This window comes from Schistocerca piceifrons, chromosome 6 (genome assembly GCF_021461385.2).
Source record: "Schistocerca piceifrons isolate TAMUIC-IGC-003096 chromosome 6, iqSchPice1.1, whole genome shotgun sequence".
NCBI classification, from domain to species: Eukaryota; Metazoa; Arthropoda; class Insecta; order Orthoptera; family Acrididae; genus Schistocerca; species Schistocerca piceifrons.
The window spans coordinates 23,596,021-23,620,612 of NC_060143.1; the positions used below are offsets into that span (position 1 = coordinate 23,596,021).

The window sequence follows — 24,592 nt, forward strand, 5'->3', positions numbered from 1 at the left end:
GTACTTTTAACAACAATTTATACCATTTCTTCTCTTCCTGTATGTATGCTTGAATTGATTAAAATATTGGTGTCATCTTCGGAAATAACTAATTCTGCTTGTTGTATATTAGATGAAAGATCATTTACACATATGAGGAAAAATAGTGGACCCAAGATTGAGTGTTGGGGAACCCCATTCATTATTTCTTTCCAGTCCAAATAATCTCCTCTGATTATACCATTGGTTAATTACCAAGTACAACTTCCTGCTTCCTTTTGGTTGGATTGGATGTTATACACTGGTTGGCTACACCATCAATACTGTAAAACCTCAGTTTATGATTTATTTGAGATTAAAAATCTGCAGCTATTGCCTCTTCTTTTAAAAATGGTTTCAGAATTATTATTATCATCATTATTATAAGTTAGATTGTTGTTCATGTCTACAATACTCTTTAAGATGTTCCACTTGAGTCAATTACATGGTTACTTGGAGGCATATTGGCAGAAACTGGAAGTCAGAACTCCAAGAATGTGAATGAACTGTCTAAAATAGCCTAGTGATGGCCTTCTTGCTCTAATAACAACAATTTACATATTATGGACAAAAATGGCAGAGTTCGCAGTGTTGTGTGTGTGAGTTGTGCTTGCTTGTGTTTATGAATAGTGGCTGTCTGGTAAGTAGCAATCTAGCTTTTCCTACATTGTTAACTATCTGTGTGAGCAAGTATTTTGCATTGTTAAAAGCATTGGTGGTCTCTGCAACTGTACAAAGTTAAAAGAATAACACTGTGTGCTCAGCATGGTTATCAAGACACTCTAAATGCAAACAACACATTAATTCAATGGTGAGATGTTAGCACTAGAAATGTTTCTCTCTGCTTTGATAAGTAATGTACACCCAGTCAGTCAAGGTTAGGATAAATTCCTCAATTTCAAAAAGTTTGCAACCTTCTTCCCAACTACATTTCATATTTCACACTTCTGAGCAAAAACTGTTTGTCTGTTCTCAGAATAATGGATGCATATGTAATAATGTTCTGCATGCTAGAAAAGGTGTCACTAACTCAATGATTTTTATCAAATCAGTACATGTGATAAGAAAATGTCACCATGGATCTGGCACAGGAAAAAAAAAAAAAAACAGTCATGAACAAATTTCACTGCAAATGGAAAACAGTTCACTCAACTAAAGTCAAATACTCTAGACTCAACTACATATTTATACGAGAACGTGACATATTTAGCTGATCCCTAAATCAGAATTCTCTTTATCAACTGCAGTCACCTGATGGAATTATTAAAAACTTCAGCAATTACTTGCTTAACTTACCTGAGTGCCATCAATTGTTGCCACTGCTGGCCTAGATCCTGTCCGGCAACAACACAGCGATCTATTGCACGTGAAATGACATCTGCTCCCTGGTCGTGGACACGTTCACAGTCTGCCAGAACATCTGCAGTCCTCCCCTGTGCTGTAGTTGCTCGTGTTAATCCTCGGCTGACAGTCCGAAGCTGTTCTCGGACCTGTTCAGCTGCCTCCAACTCCTCAGAGACCTGTAGCTCCAACTGCCGGGCACCACCAAGTAGTGAGCCTACCATATCTGATTGTTCTGCTGATAGCAGACCTAGCCTTCCCAGTTCCTCCTGGATACCATCAAGGCGTTCTTTCATCACCTGAAACACAATAATTCTGGTGTCATAATAAGAAACTAAAATCATCAATTGAAGTATGCCTATTTCCAGATTTGTTATCATTCAACCTAAAATCACTCTTTTCATTCAGTACCTTGCCACAATAATGGGAAAGTTACACCATAAAATTAGGGAAATGGTGACTGCAACAGAAAAAGAAATGGGATTCTAGTGGGGTTGGGTGGGTGGGTGGGTGCGGGGGGGGGGGGGGGGGGGGGGGGGGGGGGGGTTTAGAGAAAGAGGTTTCAGAAAATGGAAGAGAGGGAAAATCTCAGGTTTGCGAAAAACTGGACGACTCCTCCCTCAGAAGGTAATGCAAGATATGAGAAAAAGATGCATAAAAGGATGGTACATAGCTGAAAGACGTAAGTAGATAGATAAGTAGTAGATCCGTCCAACGACTATGTATACCAATGAAAGTGAAGAAAATCTTACATTGCTCCATCAAATGTAACACTTTCACTTTTATGCCTCTCCTCACAAGCAATCTGTAGTTCCTTCCTCCTCATCCTTTCCTTTTATATGTCTCAATTGTCTATCTTGTTTTGTATGTAAAAGTTGCAGGAAAGTTCTTGTAGGATGTAAATACATCACGATTAAAGCAGACAACTCACTGAATAGTAGAAGCATTGTGTTGTTGACATGCATACACAAAAGAAGGAAAACTTCTTGGATTTATCCTTTGATGAGCTAAAGTACACACACATACATACACACACACACACACACCTATGCCCCTATATGGTGCTGGCTAGACTAACAGCGCTAATGCTATTTTGCAGCAGGTAGCCTGGTTGTGGTGGGGGAAGTGTCAGATGATGTGAGTAGAGGGAGAGGGTGGGAAGAGGCATGGAGAGTGACTGAGGGTAGGTGGTTAGTAGCTTGGAGGGAGGTGGCCGGTTTGCTGGATAGGAACATGGGAGGGAGGCATGGCAGGTATATGGACTGCCATAACTGTAGTAGCCAGTGGGGAATAGCACACACTGAAGGCAATGTGGGGGTGTGAATTGTGAAGGGGTGACAAGATGAGGATGGGGAAACTGTTGGGTGGACAATAAGTTGCCTGGATTGAGACCACAACGGTTATGAAAGTGGAGGATGTATTGCGAGGACAATGCCTACCGGTACAGTTACCAGTGGTGGAGGGAAGAATCCAGATGGTTCAGGCTGTGAGGCAGCCAATGAAAATTAGCATGTTGTGCTCAGCAGCATGTTGTGCCACCAAATGGTCAACATTGTTCTTGACAACAACATGGCGCTGGTCATTCATTCTCCTGCTCAATTTCAATGACTGCTACAAACTTCTCTACCACCAACTTCAGGAGTTATCCTGACAACACATCCTCTGCTCGCATAATTATCCTGGCCTCAATCTCAGGTAACCCACTGTCCCCATATCTTCTACCCAAGGGATTCCCCCCCCCCCGCCCCTTCCTCCATCCTGTCACCCCCTCCCAATTCATATCCCCATGTCACTGTCACCATGTAAACTTGCCACCGGCCCCTACGAACATGTCAGCCTACATATTTGCCACCCCAGCATCCCACATTGCTAGCTGGCAAAATAGCTGCCTCCCTCCATGCTGCTAGCCACTCTCCCTGCCTCCCTCTCCCACTACTCACCCCATCTGACACTACCTCCATCACAATCAGTCCACCTGCCACAAAAGAGCATTGGCACTGGGCACTGACAGTCCAGCTGACACCATGTAAGGGCATAGGCACATACATACATATGTACATGTGTGTATGTGTATGTGTGTGTGTCCAGGTCATCAAAGGATAAATCCAAAAGCTAGAAAGTTTTCCTTCCTTTATGTGTATCTATAAACAACTCAATGTTTCTACTTTACAGCAGGTGGTCTCCATTATTCCTATAGTATTTACATTGTATTGCATGTACTTATTTTTCTCAATATATAATTGTAACAGTAATACATTTTCTTATAAAGTGATTTAAGTTTTGTCTGTTCACATTATAAGGTTATACTTATTAGGCAAAAGTCTGTGTGTCAAACTTGATCAGCTGAATTAGAACCCCCACCCCTCATAGAGTTTATTTTGTCTTTACTATTTTCATGATCTGGTAAATTATTTTTTTAGCTTCATTGCTGGTTGACTATCCTGTTGCCACAGTCATCAATTAACTTAAGAGATAAAAGTCATGTGCATGACTGTGAATTGTATAAACAATATTATGTGGGCAAAAGTGTACTGATGACCTGAAATAGGGGAGGGTAGTGGTGGTGGTGGTGACTTATCTAGATTGGTGAATGACACAATAGTTGCACGATGTCATGACAAATCGAACAGCGAACTTTATAATAAGCATCATCCATAGCTAAAGATATGCATCGTGAAGGGAGGATGAAAAAAACAATATAGTATTTTAATTTTAGAAATGATAAGAATCTACGGAGAAGGTAAGATAGTGATATCGCCATTCATCTTTAAGTTTTGCAGAAACTTCTTCAAACAAATACAGAGATAATTCATAATATTAATACTGAGTTAATTTGTCTGTCTGCCTAGTGCAGTAGATTGTGGCTTTTGTTTGGAAAACTTCCTTTTCTAGGAAGAAGTGTGCGTGAGTGGTAATGGTTGTGGTGGTGGTAGTGACTGTGGGGGGGGGGGGGGGGGGGCAGGTGAGTTGGAGTTAACTACCTCATTGCCCTTTGTTGGATACACCCTTGCCTGTGTTATTGTATTGTAATTGTTGATGTACTATATTTTCTCAGGTGGATTTGAGGCCAGTCCTACATTTGCCTAAACTATTGTCTAACACCGCCTAAAAAACCATACTCAGTCTTACAAGTGTACTGGACGAATAGGCATTAATCTACCGCATAGATTCAAACTAGGTTGCCCTCCCCTCCTCCATATCTTGCAACTTCGCTACTGCACTTAAGTTATATGAGGAGATCGTCAGCTGATTTTGGTCCCTATGATCATTATAAAGTGATCTGCATATTACTGGGAAAAATGCTTGTGAAATCTGAATTTCATCAATATCTGTCTATTAACGCATCAGCTGTCTGCATATATTGTAAAACCATTTACCAGTAAAAAGAGTATTTCTGTAATCAGATGTAATTGCTGGTAAGTACTTACTATCAGGAGGCACATGTACAGAACTCCCAACAGACACATAAAAATGTGACAGGGTCACAATATCTAGCTTTTGGAACTAAGAGTTCCTTTGTCCATCTTTAGTGTCTCGCTCTCATCCTGCGGTTTGAGTGATCTACCCTTCCTTTTCATTTTAACCTTCCCTGTCTCCTTTCAGACAAAGGAACTATTAGTTCTGAAGCCTAGGTGGTTGTTTTTATTTTATAGCTGTCAATGGTGGTGCTACACATTTCTCCTCCAGGAGATAAGACTACCCAGCAATTCTGTCTCATAATTTGTTAGTTTTCTCAGATGAATTTTCCTTCAATGCAGTTCACAGACAATAAATTACACACGAAAACAGACACAGTGTTCAAATATCATCGGGAATAAAATATTGCATTTTATAATCACCAATAAAAAATCATAAGAACATACTTTTCAGTAACCTACAAATTATTTTGAGGCAGGCACATAAACCAGTAAACAAGCTAATTATAGCTTACCTGAAGCCTCTGAATGTATAAGTCCAGTTCGTCAGGTGAGCGCAAGACACCATGCATGTCATCCAGGGCAGCCTGTAGTTCGTTTAGCTCACCAGCGAGTACAGCAAGCCTGTCAGCAAGTGGTACTGATTCATCTTCAATACCACGTGTTGCTGCATCCCTCACAGTTATAACTCGCCCTGATAGGCGCTGCCACCGTTCCTCCAATTGTGCATGCAGCTGCCTTTGCAGCATTTCATCCGCAACAGGAAGTGTACGCATTGCAGCATCAAAGCAATTTCCAGCTTCTGATCGTAGTCCATTGTGCAACTCATATTGTGCCTTCAGTTCCTGTTAAAAAACAACAAATCATTTGAAATCTGCTTAATATCCTTGTTTTAGCATAATTAAATATTACTCACACATGAGCAAAACTTCTTAAGCCTTTGTGGATGTGTGTGTGTGTGTGTGTGTGTGTGTGTGGGGGGGGGGGGGGGGGGGGTAGGATATTCACATTAAGAACGATTGAAATTCAATCATATTATCATATTATTATCGGTTCATTCAATAAATAGAATGGGGCAGATGAATAGACATTGACTCAAATCAAGATCCCTAATTCTTGTCAGAAATGTACTACCAACTGTATTATCTATCCATGTCACACATACTGATCCAAAGTCTCAACTGGCCAGACATTTACACAAAACATCCAGGTTAAAGTTTGAACCTACCTAAAATATTTTGGATTATTAAGTGCACATTTTCCTTAATTTCTTTGATTACTTTCAAGTACTGCTACTGCAGTGTACTTATTATTTCAGATTATTTTAAAAGGAATTTAGTCTTTCAATTAATGCCTGTGTGTCATATGACAGAAACACAACGGTAATATTCATAAATCACAGCAGCTATGTTAATATGCATATGTAGTTGTAACACATTGTGTGTTTTAAAGGACAATGAAAATGTTGCTTATTGTTAGCATAAAATTGAGGTAGTTTAATGGCAGGGGGCAGTAGAAATTAGCATAAATAACAACTCACTAGTTGGCTGGAGAGAGTGTGACAGTGCCTTTGCAGAGCACACTGTGATAAAATATCAAGGTAACTTTTTGGGAAAGTGGAGTTTCAAGAGAACTTCTCATACATGAGAATTAAGGAGACTTGTTTTCAACACAGTGATTAACACTAGCTACTTAGTGAAGTGTGGGAAGAGGAAGAGAGGGGAAGAGTGGTGGCAGATAATTTTGGAACAGAATGGAACTCACCCAGAACTGCCTCATACTGCCAGTAAGTGTACCAGTAGAGCTGGATATCTGGTCAAGCTCTTTATCAGCTGAAATAATCCAATTATCGAGTCTCGTTGCTAAGGCATCATAGGCAGTCCAGTGTTCACGGAATGCAACTAGGCGTCTTAAGTTGGCAGCAACATCATCTTGTAACTGAAGTAACACACTGACAGTTTCATCATAGCGGGTCTCCAAGCCCACACAAGTGACTAGTTCTTGCAGTCTCTGTGCTGTTTCAAGCAAGTGAGCAATACGGGCCTGATGGGTTGCACAGTCAGCAGCTAAAGACTGAAAGCAAAGGGTTTAACTATTTCAGTGACTCCAAACATACAAAAATACACACAGTTGATAAGCATCACATTATTATAGTTTTGCGTCCAAAAAACATATCAGAAAAACTTTCCATTTTGCGTGTCTTTGGCTGTATACTCTTTTAAGTTTTTTTGAGATACGAAATCAATCAAGCTACTACATATTTAATTCCATATCAAAAACACAATAAAAATTGTTAATTGACATAATATTAAATTAATTTTAAAAACTCATGTCTTCAACTTGACTGCAATTTTGACACACACAAATTTTATGACCAGAGAGATAAGTTACAAAATAAGGCTGTGACACCATCACAAGAAGGTGAACAGCAGATTAGGCACCTTCAAAGTGAAGGAATAATGTTTATAAAACTGATGGCTCTTGAATTTTTTTGAAGCACTTCATGTTACAACTTTCTACAGGGTGCAAATATTCTTATTCAGTTAGGCCAGTATTACACTATCAAATTTCTTCGTCAAAAATTTGATCAAAGATATGATCAAATATTCATCAAATTTATTTGACAAAGATCTTTGACATGGCGCTAAAAATGGGTATTACACTGTCACCACATTTTTTGTCTAAGTTCAAGATGGATGACAACAACTTGTTATTAACCACAACAGTTGCGTGTACCACAATTGCACTGTGTGCACATGTGGCAGACAAGCGGGGGAAAAAAAGGAAACGTATCTGGGTGAAGCAGTGGGTTATACGATGAGGCGACAAAAGCATTCAACAAAACTTGTTACGTGAGCTTGTAGTGGAGGACATAAATTACTGAAGAATGGATGAGCATACATTGCAGTATGTGCTCAGTGAAGTGCATCCTTGTATCACAAAGCACAATACTCACTGAAGAACTGCTAGCTTACAGTACATCACTCGAATATCACAGTGCACATTAACGAAAATAATACCTGAAACGCATGCAGTAATTTATAAAACATTAAAGGACCAATGTCTGAAGGTAAATAATTGTTCAATACACTTTATGTGCATTAAGAACTATTTTTATTTCATAAAGAAATCAATTATGTTTTGTGTCCGAAAATCGTATCTCACAGCTAATGAACTCCGCAATATTTTTATAGCTCTGCAATCTTCTAAATCTATTTTTGTATTCAGGGTGCCTCATGTTAAAAAGCGCTTCATCAGCTTCATACATCTCTATTAATTTTCTAGTTGGCAGTACACACCAATTGTATTTACCAGCCATGTTTATAAACACACTACAGATGACAGAACACCGCAACGATGCTAGTGCTCCACATTGTAACATGTCACATTGCAGCACAGTGAACAGAAGACAAGCGACTTATGAACAAATCTACAGCGAGGCCCAAGATTTGATCAAATTTATTTGACAAGACGAGATTTCACGAAGTGCCCTATTATACTATTATACCATCAAACTTCTTTGACACAAATATTTGACATATCAACTTTCACTAAGAAATTTGATAGTGTAATACCGGCCTTCCTGATATTACTGCCATATGGACCAACCTTATTTTTTTCAGCTATTATAACACTACACTCACTTAAAATCCTCTCTAAGTTTACAAATTATTGATGCAATGAGAAATTTCTTACCTGAAAAAGTGATATGTACTGGTGGAAATCACTAGTAGTTACAGCAGTCAAGTCTGGCAAGCGCTGCTGTGCCACAGCTAACCAGCCACATTCATCACGCATGCCTTGTTCCAAAACAGTCCAGCGAGATGCGGCCAATGCCATTTGCTGTGCTCGTGCTGCTGCTTTATCCAAGATAGCTGTTGCACGTCTGTGAAGGCTCTGGTGAAGGGCATGGTGTGCAGCTCGTGTCTCACTGTCCAAATTTCCCTCCAAAGATTCAAGAATACTGCGACAATGACTCAGATTTACAAAAAACTTACGGTGTTTCTGCATTTCTTCTTGCAGGTGGTTGAGGTCCTACAGGAAAAAGAATTTAAGTCAATTCATTCTACAAGCAACTGTTTTGCAGTTGTATTTTTAAGACTGAAGTACACAACTAGCAGTCATGGTTTGCACATAAAACATTCCCCTCTAAATCATAATTCCTTTATTCACATACACCCTACAAAATAACCATGGGAGACGACACAGTTAAGAGAAGAACAAAAGTATTAGCATTTATAAATTTCCAATTGAGTCCACTCTGAAATAAGTCAAGACATCATTAGCAAATACAGGGCGTTTCAAAAAGAAAGAGCAGATTTCAAACATTTATTTCTCAAAAACTACAAATGATAGAAACACAATTCCAACGGTCCTTCACTCAATATGAGTACCAAATGTTACACAACAAATATCAAAACTGTACCTCAATATGAGCACCATTTGTTACACGACAAATATCAAACCGGTATCTCATTTCTTGCCACACACGACGCAACTGGTCTTTAGTTACCGAATTCACGGCCGCAACAATTCGATGTCGTACCTCTTGAAGAGTAGCGGGCATAGGTGGGACATAAACACAGTCCTTTATGTACCCCCACAAATAAAAATCGCAGGGAGTAAGGTCTGGTGACCTGGGAGGCCACAGACGATGACATTGATCTTGTGCTCCTGCTCTTCCAATCCACCGTCCTGGAATGGTGTTATTTAGGTACCGTCGTACAGGTTCAGAGAAGTGTGGTGGGGCGCCATCTTGCATGAAGATGAAGTGATTTGAATCTTCCTGAAGTTGAGGAAATAGCCAGTTTTCTAACATGTCCAGGTAAATGGTTCCTGTGATAGTTTTCTCCATGAAAAAGAAAGGTCCATAAACTTTGTTTACCGAAATTGCACAAAAGACGTTAACCTTTGGTGAGTCTCTTTCATGTTGAATAACGTCCCTCGGAGTTTCACTCGCCCAAATTCGTACGTTATGCCGATTAACTTTACCAGAAATGTGAAACGTTGATTCATCTGAAAAAATTAATCGTTCGGCAAAATTGTCCTCTTCCATGTCCTGTAGAATTGCAGTTGAAAATTCGAACCTTTTGTTGTGGTCGTCAGGACGCAATGCTTGCAATAACTGCAGTTTGTACGGCTTCATGTGCAGACGCTTACTCAGAACGCGCCATACCGTTGTTTTAGACATGTTTAGTTCGTGACTTGCCCGTGTCGTGGATTTTCTAGGGCTCCTTTCGTAAGCTGCACGGACACGCTCGACATTTTCATCCGATGTGCGTGGACGACCCGTGCTTTTTCGCTTGCAGATGCAACCATCTTCTACGAATCTGTGATGCCACTCATAAATTTGCTTATGACGAGGCGGCTGTTTGTTGAATTGACGGCGGAATGCACGTTGCACACCAACAATGGACTCTAACTTTGCAAATTGCAGCACACAAAATGATCGTTCCTGTGGTGTCGTCGCCATTTTCCTACAAACAAACGCCAGCGCCACTGCGGATTTGCATGGAACTTCTGCGCGGACCATTGAAAAACTTTGAACCTTTCTCTGACAAGAAACGTTTGAATTGTGTTTCTATCATTTGTAGTTTTTGAGAAATAAATGTTTGAAATCTGCTCTTTCTTTTTGAAACGCCCTGTATAAGCTTTCATTACAGAATCCTGTATTTCTTCCAATCCCGTTATAATTAAAAATGTAAGCACTTTCTGACAGTTAAAACATGTCCACTAATCCACTACAGTGTTTCAAGTACACTTCTAAGAACCAAAACAGAATCTAAAAAGAAAGACACAGTCAATAGACAGGATGAGTCATTAAAAGGAAGTCTCAAACATACAGACAAAATTAAGAAAATGAAAATTTGCACCCTTACATATTATAAACTAATTGTAGCACCACAATCCGTTTTAACACAACCTTGTATTATATTTACAATGAGGAAAAGACAGACTGCTACTTACTGTAAAGATAATACATTAAGTTGCACACAGACACAATTAAAAGCCATGCACACGTAAGCTTTTGACCTCCGCCTTCTTCAATAAAAGAGCCACTGCACTGCGTGAGGTGTGTTTGCTTGTGTGAATGAATCGTGTGTGTTTCTCTTCTTCTGATGAAGGCTGAGGCTGAAAGCTTATGTGTGAGTGTCTTTCAATCATGCCTGTCAGCAACTTAGTGTGTTAGCTTTACAGTAAGTAGCAATCTGTCTTTTCCTGCTGTCTGATATTCCTACCTGGTGTTTCCACTGTTATATTTTATTTAAGTCTGTAACTATCTCAGAATTCAGCACAAAAGTCATACTTCACGTGATAACAGAATTAACAGATAATGGTTAATTGAAGATAGAACTTAAGCCCAAAAGTAACAACCTACATAAAATTTAGAGGGTTAAGAATCAGCAACTCTAATTTTCTGTTTACTGAATGATATCGGATAGCTTAAAGTGTGGATAGCTTAGAGTATCAGTGTACATGCTAAATACAAACCTGCACCGCAGTGTCGTTTTCTACAAGAGCATCAGCAACATCTGTTATTTGTGCGAACTCACGGAGAGTTTGCTCATACTCGTCAGAAAGAGCAAGCTGCTGTAGAACCTTGTCCCTCTGACAAGCCACTGCTAGTTCTATAATACGGGTTGTCTCGTGTGCAGCATATGTCTCAGGAGGGACTTCCCGGCCTGGAAAATCACGAAGAAGCTGACGTGCTGTCAGCAACAGCTGAGATGTTTGCTCCCTATGGCTGTGATTCATACTCTCAGCCTCATCTAGCTGGCACAATTTCTCTCGGGCAGGCAGGTCAGACTCTGACATTTCCTCCACCTGTATTAACATCGTAGTTACAGCTATTAAAATGCTGTTAAGATAATGAAGGTAGCAGAACATTTATTGGAAATGTATTTACCTGATTTCTCAGTTCTTCAACTAGAACACTGATGTTGTTAACAGCATTCAGGAACTCCTCCCAGCGTCCATGTTCCCTTGCAGCTCTCTCTTCTGTCTCCTGAGCCACCTCTTCCACAGCCTTCACTTGCTCCTGTAGTGATATAACACATTCCTTCATTCGAGCTTTATCATCTTCATTGCAGATGCCTTCTGTTTCCTCTAAGATGTTTCCCAATTCACCAACATTCTCTTCAATAGTACTTATCTCATTTTTAAGTGTAGTAAACTGTCTTTTAATTTCTTCTTGTGTTGGTGATGTAGTAGCCTGCTTCTGCCGATTCAAGAAAACGCGATATTCAACTGTTTCGAGCCAAGTTGAAATTGTTTCTATCGTTGTTATTACAGTTCTCTGTATAACAATAACATCTCTGCTCTTTGCAGCAGTCCTCAGGAGATTCAAATTCTGCTGAAGTGCTGTATTCCTTTGTTCAACTGATTCTTCTGCGACAACTTCATGTAAGGAAGCAAGGCAGAGCATACCTGATAAATGAGTAGTGCGTCGAGCATTTTGTAGATTTTTTACTCGTTCTACAACCAAGTTACTTGCTTGTTTCCATTTGGCATCTTCTACAACACTTAGTGCCCTATTCTTTGGTGATGATTTTTGTTTTTCCTCCATTATAAACTGCTGCAGCTCAGAGTGTTTCAAGGGTCTACCATCTGACAGAGACACTGTGGTAACATCTATTAACTGGTCCCTGGCAACATCAGGGAATGACTCAGTGGTTTCTCCAAGTTCAGTACCTTGCAGTGTTGATGAAACAGTAGTTGCTCTAGGCTTCTCATGATCTGTATCTATGTCTGATGAAAACTTCAACAACTGAACACCTTTCTCTGAAGCTATCATGTCTGTAGATACTGGAACAGAGACTGGAGACAGCAACTGATCTGCACCGAACAATGATGTAGGTTCACTGTCACCTCTACTAGCTGTAACAGATTGCTCATGATCGCCAATTGATTTTACAAGAAGAGAAGATACCTCCTGATCATGAAGCGGATGTTTTGCTTTAACAGCAGCTGCATCATTCTCTGGTGAAACCTTGTCCCCTAATTTCAGGCTCCTTTCCTGAGTGTCTGGTAACTCAACTGCATCTTTGTAGGATGGCACAGCAGTATCCTTTACCATACATATGTATTTGCTTGTTGTGTCAGCTGTATGTGATGTAAGTTCATCTCCTTTCTCTTCCTTCTCAGTTTTCATTTCCTCCCCTGATTTCTCCTCCTCTTTCCTTTTTCCATCAGCATCCAACAATATTTCATGAGCTGGTGCAGTACCTTCATCTGATGAATGCACGGTGGTAACTGCATAAGGTGAAGCTCCTTGTGCCTCTAATGGAAGTACCTCCCTTGGAGTACCTGCTGAAGACAGATAAACAGTCTTCGGTTCTCTCAACTGAAGAGAAGTTTCTGTTGTTTCTGGTGTATCACTGTATACTACTGAAAAATCTTCAGTTTTGCCAATTTTGATTTGCTGTTGTAACAAATCTGGTTTCTCATGGCTATCATAACTTACTTTGTACCCAACTTCATCTTTTGCTGTTGAATACTTCATCTTATCTAATTGATTTGCAGAGTCTTGTTTAGAAACTTGACCATACCCATCAATGTCTGATGTGTATTTCTGTTCATGGCTACTTCTTTTAGGATCTCCAGCCAATACTTCTGACTGAGACCTTGGTTCAAATCTTGTTATGTTGCTTTCCTGATCATGAACTGTTTCACTTTGAGTATCTCCAGGCTTTGTGACTTTAGTTTCCACCGTAGGCAGTCCAGATGAAGTGTACATTATAGATGCCTGAATTTGTATTTCATATGGTTCATCAGAAATTGATGGTGATGTGCTTTCCTCTAAGCTGCTTATCTGAACAGGACTTGTTTGCATGCTAGTTTCAGTCACATTGATGTCTTTCAAAGGTAGTGGCACCTCTATTTGCTTATGAGTTTCAAAAGGTGATGTCTGGGCAAATTCTTCCTGTGTTGGCACTATATCCTGGAATTTTAGCTGTGTAGACAGATCTGCTGTTGCCAACTTCCCTGTCAGAGGAATTTCTGACAATGAGCCCTGTAGTGCCTGTTCGACCTTGGGACTGGTAACATGAACAGCATCTTCTGTGTGTTTTGAAATTTGTCCTTCAATATCTGGCTTACAGCTCTGTAGCATTTCTCCAAAAGTGGGAGGTGTGTCTTTATTACTTTGTACTGAAACTTCAGATATATCTATACTTGATGAGTCTGCTAGATCTGAAGTTTCATCATATTTCTCTGGTGTTTGCCTTTTACTGGTCTGCACAGATACCTCAGCATTTCTTACAGGTTCAGGAGTAGTAGTTTGTGCAAATGCTTCAGCCACTGCTATGACTTCACCAGCTTCAATTGCCACTTCAAGTTTTTCTGGGGATTCAGGAGTTTTAGTCTGCACAGACACTTCACTGAGTTGAGCTTCATTTGTTTGCGATTCTTCAGGAGGCATAGGTACATCCAATGCAGCAAGAGGTTCATTTGAATCAGCTGCTGGTTGAGAGACCTCAAATTCTTCTGGCTCTGTACTCTCAGTAATTGTGATGAAATCTGGTGATGTCTGTTGTGTGGCTGTAACTTTAACAGGATCATGTTTAGGTTCTGGAGTCACTGTCTGCATAGAAGTCTCTGTAGTTGGCACAGTTTCTTCTTTTATTGTCTGGACAGAGATCTCAAAGGTATCTGTTTCAACAACCGCATCTAATTCTGGGGTCATTGTTTGCATTGTTTTCTCAACTGTTGGTGTGAGATCTTCTTTATTAGTCTGGATATGTATTTCAGCAGTTTCTGTTTCCATCACTGGGGTTGTCTGAATAGAATCATCTTGCACTGGAGCAATTTCTTCTTGCAAAGTCTGGACAGATATTTCTGCATTTTCAGAAATTGGCAATTCAGAGCCAGAGGCTTGGCTGGCGTATTCTTTCACCGGTATTAGTTCCTCTGATGTCTGTACAGACAGTTCTGCAGTTTCTGCTTCAATTACATTTGTTGGTGCTGTCAAGCCCTCCTCATCTGCAGTAGTCTGACAAGACATCTCTGAGACTTCGGGAGGAAGCTGCCCTATATCTGCAATAGTCTGCACAGAGCCTTCTTGTGTTGGCACTAGATCTTCTTTATGTGTTTGCACAGATGTGTCAATAACATCATCTGCAGCTTCATGTGGAAGTGTCTGCATGGATATTTCTTGAGTAGGAATTACATTAGTTTGTACTGATGTCACTACAGTCTCTGCCTGTGACACTTCAATAAGATCTGGAGATGTCTGTACTATTTCTTCTTGAGTGGGAATTAGATCCTCTGTTACTGTCTGCATGGAAAACTCTGAAGATTCTACAGGTTGACTTGCTTGTGTTACAGTCTGAGATTCTTCATGACACACTATGATTGCTTCTGGTGAGGTCTGCATTGACATTTCAGTTGTAGCTACAAGATGATCTTCTTTGCAGACAGGTGAAACTTCCGTTTCTGCAACAGACTGGTCTCCAGGCAGCAGTGTCTCTGTCTGCGAAGATACCTCTTGTACTGGAATAGCATCTGCTACTGTCTGAGCTGATGTTTCTATAGTTTCAGATAATGACATCTTAAAAAGATCTGGAGAAGTCTGCATCTCTCCTTCCTGTGTGGGAGTCAGATCAGCTGTTATTGTCTGAGTTGCTAGTTCAGATGTCTGAACACTTTCTTGGTCTTGAGTAAGTTGACCCTCTTCAGGTTTGACAACTAAAGTTTCCACCGGTACTTCTGTAAACGTGGAAAGTGTTTCATCACCAGGCATTGATGTTGTTTCTGTTTCAGCTTCCTTGGGAGTGATATCCACAGCTGAAATATGTTCTGGTTTATCCAGTTGTTCATTGGGATCAAGTGTCAGTTTTTCAACAGTGTGTATGGTATCCATAGCTGTGACCGTTCCTGGTGTTTCTTCAACAGAGGAAGGCACTGCCTGTGGAGTCTGCCTAACAAACTCTTCACTTCTTGGTACTGAATAAGTCTCTTTTGGTAACTGAGCTGAGCCCCTTTCAGCTCGCAGGAAATCTTCCAATGATGTTCGAGGGCTGTAATCTTCTACCTCTTCTGCACTCAGTTCAGGCATCATTTCCTCATCATCCTTTTTATCTCTTTTTCTTTTTGTACCTTTCCTATCCAATGTTCCACTCAAACCTGTTTTTGTCAGTGATTCAGGATGAATTTTATCTGAAGTGTCTATGTCTACCAAGTCTTCAATTTCTTCTGCTTCTGCTGCTCTAGAATCTGGTGATGATGGTTCCTTTAGTTTTTCCTTTGGTTTTCTCCTCCTCTTTTTCTTTTTTGTTTGTTTTTTCGCATCTTCTGAGAGAGAAGGTTCATCAAATGTTTTGTCTTCTGGTTCATAACCAGTATCATCTGTCTCTGCTTTGCGAGTACTGTCTGCTGAATGAATGGACGTGTCCAAGAAAATTATTTCCTCTTCTGTCACTTTTGATGGACCAGTTGACCCAGACAAAGACAATGTAATATTTGTCGACTCAGCTAAAGAAGTTTCTGTGGAATCCTGAAGTGGTATAGTCTTGTCTTCTTCCTTAGTGCTATCATGCTCCTGTTCATGCACAGTAGGTTTTGGTAAACTGTCATCCTCCAGCTGACTAACATGTTTTTCTGTTTCTGTTTCAACAGCCAATTTAGGTTTTGGAGATATGGTTGCAGATTTGGATACTGCAGGCTCTTCCAACGATTTTACAATAGTTTCTTCAGTTGGTTTATCTGTTGGATGAGGTTTGTCAACAACTGTTTCAGGCTTCTCTGTTTCCTCTGCTAGTTGTTCCACTTTGTCATCAGCAGCTGGCACCTTTGGTAGAGGTTTGTCAACAACTGTTTCATGCTTCTCTGTTTCCTCTGGTAATTGTTCCACTTTGTCATCAGCAGTTGGCACCTTTGGTAGTACATGAGCTGGAGGAGAAAGGCTTTTTGAATCTTCAGGAACTACTCCTTCAGGAATTTCCACTTCACTATATCCTTTATGCTGATCACTACCTGATGAAACTGAAGAGTAAAGATACTGGTCAGTATCAGTTCCTCTTATCTGTATATTTGTTTCTAATGGTTCAATCATTAGTGCTTTTTCATATATTTGTTTTTCTTCTGGTATTCTGCTCCCATCTTGTTGTTCATGTTCTGTCTTTACAGGCATACCCAGTAAACGTTCTGCATTTAGAAACAGCTGTGTAGTAGTTACTTTAGTACCTGCTGGCACTGTTTGGTAAGAAATTTCTTTTTGGATGTTTATGTCTGTACTGGGTTCAACCAAAAGGACTTTGTCATCATTATTTTGACCCTCAATGGCAATCTTTGGCCGGCCATCTTCCAATACTTCGATTTCTTCTGGTTCTTCAATTACTTCTTCTGTAACTTGTTCTTTACCATTTATTACAACTATTTTTCGTATAATACGTCTTCGGATCCTTCTAATTATTTTTCTTGTAACATGCTGAACAACTGGTGCACTGTCGTGTGACGGAAATTCAGATGAATCCACCTGAACTTCAATATTTTGAGATTCAATAGGTTCCAAAACTGTTTCTGGTACAGGCACAACAGAACTGCTGGTATGTACATAGTCTGTGACAGGACCCTCAGGGAACTCCTCAATTTTTGCTGGTAATTTCTGCTCACTGTCTGGAGTAATGCCTGACAGTGTTAATAGCTCAGCAGCAGGAACACCAGCACGATCCGATGACAACATTGTAGAGTGATGTTCTTGTATTATACCACGTTGCTGTCGCATAACCACTGTCCTGTGTGTCTTGCGAACAATAACTCTCTTTGAGCCATCTGCATCGACAATCACTTCTGTAGTTGATTCACCTGGTTCTACAACAACTGTTTCAAATGACTGTGGAACTGTATGTGTAATTTTCAATTCAGAAGAAACTGGATCAATATCATCCTTGCTTTCTTCACCTTTCTTGCTCTTGGATTTCAGTTGGACTAATAAGTCACTGTCACCTACTTCCCTTACAGGCTTGGAAATTTCTGCTATCTTCTTTGTAGATATTTCTATAGTCTCCTCATTGCCCTCTGTCTTCTGTGACACTTTGATGCTATCTTTTTCAACTCTATCCAATGATGGGAATGGTTGTACCTGAACTGCAACATCTGAGTCAGGTAAAACACGTGATAACAGATCTGTTTGTATCTCCATGTCTACTGGCTGGGCTTTTCCGTAAGCTCTGTCATGCTCTTCTACAGGTGCTCTGTCTGACAGATCCATTAATAAGCTGGGTCCAGTCTGAGATTCAGCATGTAACACTGCAGTTTCATCTTTATTAGGTATTGGAGTAGTCAAAACAACTTCCTCATAGGGCATTGAGGATGCATCAGAATTCAATGTGTCATCTGTTCTTTCTCTGGATAATATCAACTTCTCCTCCCCAATAAACTGCTCATCTCTCTGTGATGGTGGTAAAATAAGCTCAGGGAAGGTAGCAGTATCGCGAACATCAGGGCAAGACACCAAAACAAATCCTTCATCAACTACTTCAGGATGGGTATCAGGTTCAACTACAGGAGAAGGCTGTGGTAAAGGTGGCACAAGCTCAGCAGGTGTGATGGACATTTGTTCCTCTTGTGAAGTGAGAACTGGTTTTTGCTCTTCTGCAATGAGTGACTCCTAAAAATGTCAATCAAGAAGATTTACAGGTATTAGAAAATGCATGCAGTGTTAATTACAGATTAAACACAATTAATTGCAAACAAAGGCTGATGTTGACACTGAATGAAAATACAATTAATAAACTACTAAAAGGATACATAAGAGGAACAATTACAGAGACACAGCCTGAAAGCAACTTCTGTTTGAAGAATTAAGAAAAGGTGATAGTTTTATGACACAGGAATGTGTCGAAGAAGGCAGAAAGAGCACAACAGAAAGAGATCGAATAGTAAAGCAGAAGACATGAAGTTGAAATAATCTTCTGTATGTATACCTTTAGTACACCTAAGCGGATATTTATCTGTTCAGATGCTTCACGAATAGCAGATTCCATCTGAGACAACTGCTGGAACAACACTGTTGCAAGGTGATGCACATCTGCATAATCCTGAAGATTGTGGCATAACTGAGCCAACTCAGTCAGTTGAGCTTCTCTAAGCTTCAGCTCTTCTGATAGGACCTGAAATTTGAAGAAAGTGCTAATTCAATTACAAGTGAATTTATTAAAGATTCCTTTCAAAACTTCAGTGCAAGTGACATGTAAAAATAACTGTATGTTCATATGAGCTGAGAACAAAGAGAGTTTGAGGTTCTTTTGCTTTTTTGACTGTACCTGTGGATTTGCAGCTGCATTTTAGAGAAATGAACATAGGCCTATTTATACATGTACCTCAATATATAGTCATTATAAATATGCACTCATTTTAAATAAAAGTATAACTCCCCTTTGTCAGTACTGTTTACTGCTGTCAGCCCCTAAATTCACATATTTATTATGTTTTATCTGAAAACTTCCTTAACACGAGTTGGCAGCAAAATAAGAAGTTACCAGCAGCTTTATGTAACAATCACAAATTTTAGAACTCTCTCAAGCGTATTTCATGACCGATAATTGATTTTTCTGGTTGTGTTGTACTGCTGAACTATAAAAGTGCACCTAGCAAATACTAAAATGACTATGCTTCCACTGCTCAACTACAGATATGAGATGCTATTCGAAACATCTGATTAATAAAAGCTACCACTAATTTTCATTTGAGGTAACTGTGTAGAGTGTGGGGAAGATAGAGCACATGGTTTTATGATACAAATCACTGTTTCGCACAACATGCATACACAGAGAGGTATATCCATGCCGTTAAACAAAAGAATACAAATAGCTTTCAAAAGTGATGATAATATTTGGAATATATTGAGTGTTGTCCCATGGATGGATGCCATGAAATGCTAACCATAAACAGTGTTTCTGCAAATGTATGGAGGAATTTAATATTGCTATGTAAAATTAATAAATATGTTTCTTTAATGTGGACATGACAGGTCCATTGGTGTTGATTAAACCAAGACTAAATTATTTCTTTCGTTTATTCAAGGAACAAAATCAAAAAAGTGCTGGTGTTGTTGTATATAGATTGAAGTTCAAGCATGACACACAAATTGTTTATATCTAAAACATATTTCTGGATTTATTATAACAGATAAAACAAGCATTAACTGTCCTCCACGGTTCTACAATGGTATTAGGACAGGAGCAGACATAAACACTGTAATGAAATCTTTTTTCTCAATTAGCAATTACATGATATCCAGAGCCTGTGAGAACTGCAGCAAATTAACTTCTCTCAATTGAAATGAAGGCATTTGTTGTTGATGGGGTTCCTCAGTCTGAAGACTGGTTTGATGCAGCTTACCACACTACCCTTTCATGTGCAAGCCTCTTCATTCCACATAGCTACTACAACTTACATTCACTTAAAGTTGCTTACTGTAGTGAAGCCTTTTTCTCTCTCTCAAAAATTTTAGCCCCTCCTTCCCATACTTTCCTCCATTACCGAATTTGATGACTTTTATTGCCTCGATGTGTGGTCTATCATCAACTGACCATTTCAGCCAAGACACATTTCTTTTCCCACCAATTTAATTAAGTACACCCGTAACAGAAATCTGGCCTACCCATCATCTAATCTTTATTATTCCTCTATAGTATCCTATTTCAAAAGTTTTTATTCTTTTCTTGTCTGAACTGTATACTGTACAATCCACCTACTTAGCACTTATATGTTAACAAATTCCTCCTTCTCTGAAATGCTTTTCCTGCTACTGCCCGGTGGCAATTTATATCCTCTCTGCTTCAGCTATAGTCAAGTTACTTTGCTGCCCTAATAACAAAACCCATCTATTACCCTAAGTGACTCATTTTCTAATCTAATTCCTTCAGTATTGAATGATTTAAACGAACAGCATTCCATATTCCACTAGTTTTGTTTTTCTTTTGTTGATACGCAGCTTACAGTCTCCATTTCCTTTGCCTAAACTTAAATTCCCTTTCCAAATGTCTCTTTGATTTTCTTTACTGTCAGCTGAACATAAAAGTTTGAGTTACATAAAGGACAGGCTACAATCATATCTCACTCCCTTCTCAACTACTGCTTCCACTTCATGCCTTCTGATTTTTATAACTGCAGTCCGGTGTCCGTACAAGTTGCAGGTAACCTTTTGCTCCCTGTATTTTATCCCCGTTACCTTCAGAATTTCAAAAAGTGCATTCCAGACAATATTTTCCAAAGCTTTCTCTACACCTAATGATGGATCAGTAATATCCACATTTTTCGGCATGTGCTTTCTTTGGAATATGAATTATTATATTCTTCTTAAAGTCTGAGTTTTATTATTATTTTATTATTTTTAATGACATCATGGTCACAATGGATTGTAAAATTATTTTTTTATAAAGCCTACTATTGCAATATTAGCTGTGTGGCTATTATCAAGTGGATTACTGAAAAATTCTTCAGCAAATCTTAAAACCTGACAAATATCTGACACACATGCATGTCACTGGCACACTGTAATGTTCAGTGTTTAAAATAGTTATCGTATTTTACATAAATAACATCAAATTACTATTCACATAGACTCTCATATATCCTGCACACCACACAGAACAGTATTTTCTTGATATGTTCAACCAAGGATTTCAATAATTCAGAGGGAGTGTCTACTCCATATGCCTCACTTTGATTTAAGTTTATCAATGCTTTTTTGAACTCTTCTCACAAAATATCTCCCTTCTCATCTTCATTAACCACCTCCTCCTTTTCCACAACACTGTCTTCAATCTTGTTTCATTTATACACCCTTTCTTCATCTTCAAACAATGGAAAATTCAGGCTGGAATGTAACAACATTGTGAAAAGGATAGTTGCTACACACCACATAGTGGAGATACTGAGTTACAGATAGGCACAACAAAAAGACTGTCAGAGAGGGAGCTTTCTGCCAACAAGATCTTCATCGGAAACACACACACACTCTCCGTCTACCTTCCCGACTGCGCCTAGCTGCGCTACCCTCTTTCCACCTCATCCCTGTACTCTCCCACGAGCAGCACTTTACTACCCCCATCCTTAACCTGCTACCCCCGCCCCCCCCTTCCAGCCTCCTCCTTACTCCCACCACCCGGATGCCTCTCCAATCATACACTGATGCTCACAGTCTGGCTTCATGTTTTCAACAAAGGCCTTATCAACCTTTCAGATTTCCCTTCTTCGCTTAGTACAGGCTTGCCACCTGAACTTCTATTGATGACATCTACCTTTCCCATTGTCACGCATGCTTTTACAGCTTTGTATTTCCTCAGGCCATTCCTTCTTTGCCATTTTCTGCTTTCTGTCTATCCTTTTTTTAGATATCTATATTCTCTTTTTCCTGTTTCATTTGTTGCATTTTAATATACTTTCATTCTGTCGATTAAATTCAATGTCTCATGTGTTATCCAAGGATTCCTAACAGTCCTTGTCTCTTTACCTATTATATCTTCTGCTGCCTTCATCACTTCTGGTAGCCATTCAATCTTCTATTATACTCCTTTCCCTTTTTTCCTGTTTACTGCTGCTTAATGCTTCCTCTGAATCTCTTAAAAATCTATGGTTGTTTTAACTTATACACATTCCATCTACTTTATTTCCCTCAATTTTACTCTTCAGTTCATGAGCAATAAATTATGGTCATAGTGCACATCTGCTCCTGGAAATGTTCTTTAGTTTAAAATATGGTTCTGAAATCTCTACATTAGCAATACGTAATCTATCTGAATCTTTCCAGTGTACCAAAGCCCCTTGTATATATAAAACCTTCTCTCACACAAGAAAGATGTAATTTGTCTGTACTTTAATAAAACAACTATCCAACGTCACCGAGACCTGTACTGATATCCAGGTATAAGGAGGAATTTTGGTATCTCCATTAAGCAAAAATGGAAACTGCATCTTTTTATAACAAAATTTAACACAAATACATGAGCTCTTAAAAATTGTTCCAGCTAAACATACAATGATCCCATTAAAACTTAAATTTTCTCATAGAAGACTCATTTTCAAATATTTGATGCAATTCTTGTATACTGAATACAACCACGATAAAATTTTGGCCAGACAGTATGCTGGAACACTGAAAAGGGGCCATTAATTTTTGACTTGACCACCAGTGAAAAATTTATAAGGTAAGAGATGCATGTATATACGACAGATGCTGAAATTCAAAACAATAGTGTGTTTGACACCAAGGAACCTTCTTTTAAATTGATGTAGTGTTAATCTGTGGCTTGAAGATGGTTACTTGACTGTAACTTCTTGTGTGTGAATAAATATACTTTACAGCACTGTTTGTTGATTCCATCATAGAATGGAAGAAGAGCATCAAAATCCAAAAAAAGATAAATATTTTGGACTCCGCTTAATCTGTGCAATCAATCTGTAACATGTATAAATAGATACACACCTTATGTGCAGTAATATGTTCACGCAAGACTGGTGCTGATGCTTCCTGGATATCTGCACTTAGCACCACCTTTGCTGATTTCAACCACTGTTCCAGTTCAGAAAGCAATATCTGATACTGTTTCACTTCTTCTTGCCGACGTTGTTGCAGCTGCCAGGCAGACTGAAAAACAAAGTAAAATAAAATTTTGTACCTATAAAGCATTTAAAATTAAAAGGCAAATTGTTTCCAAGCAATCCACATTCATCCTGCATGGTTTTTTTTTTAATAGTATTATGTTTTGACACACAAATCTCCTGAAACTAAGCCACTTCTTTCCTTCCAGATGAAACAAGTTGGTTCTTTCAATTTTTATTTTCTTCCTTGTCCTTTCACCGTAATGTGACACACTCAATACACAATAACTGTCATAAAACAATTTTCTCCTTTCATGGACTAATTTCTTTCAATTATCATTTGGTTATCTTTATACAGCAAATTAATCTTCAGTGCCATTTCACAACCTTTCATTCTTTGGCAGGTTCCTATTAATGCACATACACTGAGAGCTGGGACATTGCCTAAGCAAAACTCAAAAACATTCACTGACTGTTACAGTTGGGTCAATGAAAATACGAATATTTGAACACAAAAAATGATCTAACTGATCTTGTACATGTAACTTTAAAAATCCTGTTCTTTGAACTAACTCTCACTGTCTTATTGTCTCCCTGTTACTACAGTTCTTGTTCAAAGATATCCCTCCTATCAACTGAGTATACTACACATTGATATGCTGACTATGTGATGTGTGCAAAGAATTTTCAAATTTCTCCAACTGTCATCAAAAGCAACTACTAATGAATACTTCAACTGGCTGAATATTTTCACTTCAGGGAACAATATACACCAATGGACTTGGAGACGGCCCCAAACTGTAAAAATTGCAGCAACTAGATGTCAACAGATAACATAAAACTTTCATGATATTGTTAATAATAAGTATTTACAGATAGCCATATATCGATCAAGAGTTAAAGGAAAGAATTTGGGAAAAAGTAAGCTGAAGTTTTAAGTTCTGAAAGAGGCTCATAGTACATGATGTGGAGAATATTTATTGACAGAATAAAGGTGACCATGCTGTATATATATCATTGTGGAGTATGATCATTATAGGTGCATCTGTGCTTTTCCAACTTGTTCTAACCTAGTGGAAGTCTTCATTTAAGAAATATTAATATTTGTGCAGCTTGCCAATTCAGATTATCTACTTCTGGCAAACGTCTTAAGATTTCCCACTAGGCCTTTTGCTTTGTACAGGTCTTTAAAAGTATTATTTCAGCATTCTATTTAAATGCATTCTTTTCACATTGCCATACTGCTGCATTATTTTGCACTCTACTGTATT

The 24,592-nt window shown here is 39.0% G+C and overlaps 1 protein-coding gene across 2 annotated transcripts in view; it reads right to left on the reverse strand.

The window, feature by feature from the left end:
• Positions 1-24,592, reverse strand: part of LOC124802693 (muscle-specific protein 300 kDa) — a 601,574-nt gene that overhangs the window by 47,987 nt on the left and 528,995 nt on the right. For both annotated transcript variants that reach the window (XM_047263634.1, XM_047263633.1), the window contains 8 exons: positions 23,206-23,367; positions 18,701-18,886; positions 11,683-18,384; positions 11,268-11,600; positions 8,472-8,810; positions 6,540-6,848; positions 5,291-5,620; positions 1,315-1,658 (listed from right to left, as the gene is read on the reverse strand). In XM_047263634.1, the coding sequence (XP_047119590.1) occupies positions 1,315-1,658; positions 5,291-5,620; positions 6,540-6,848; positions 8,472-8,810; positions 11,268-11,600; positions 11,683-18,384; positions 18,701-18,886; positions 23,206-23,367 (8,705 nt within the window). The remainder of the gene's footprint in view (positions 1-1,314; positions 1,659-5,290; positions 5,621-6,539; positions 6,849-8,471; positions 8,811-11,267; positions 11,601-11,682; positions 18,385-18,700; positions 18,887-23,205; positions 23,368-24,592) is intronic.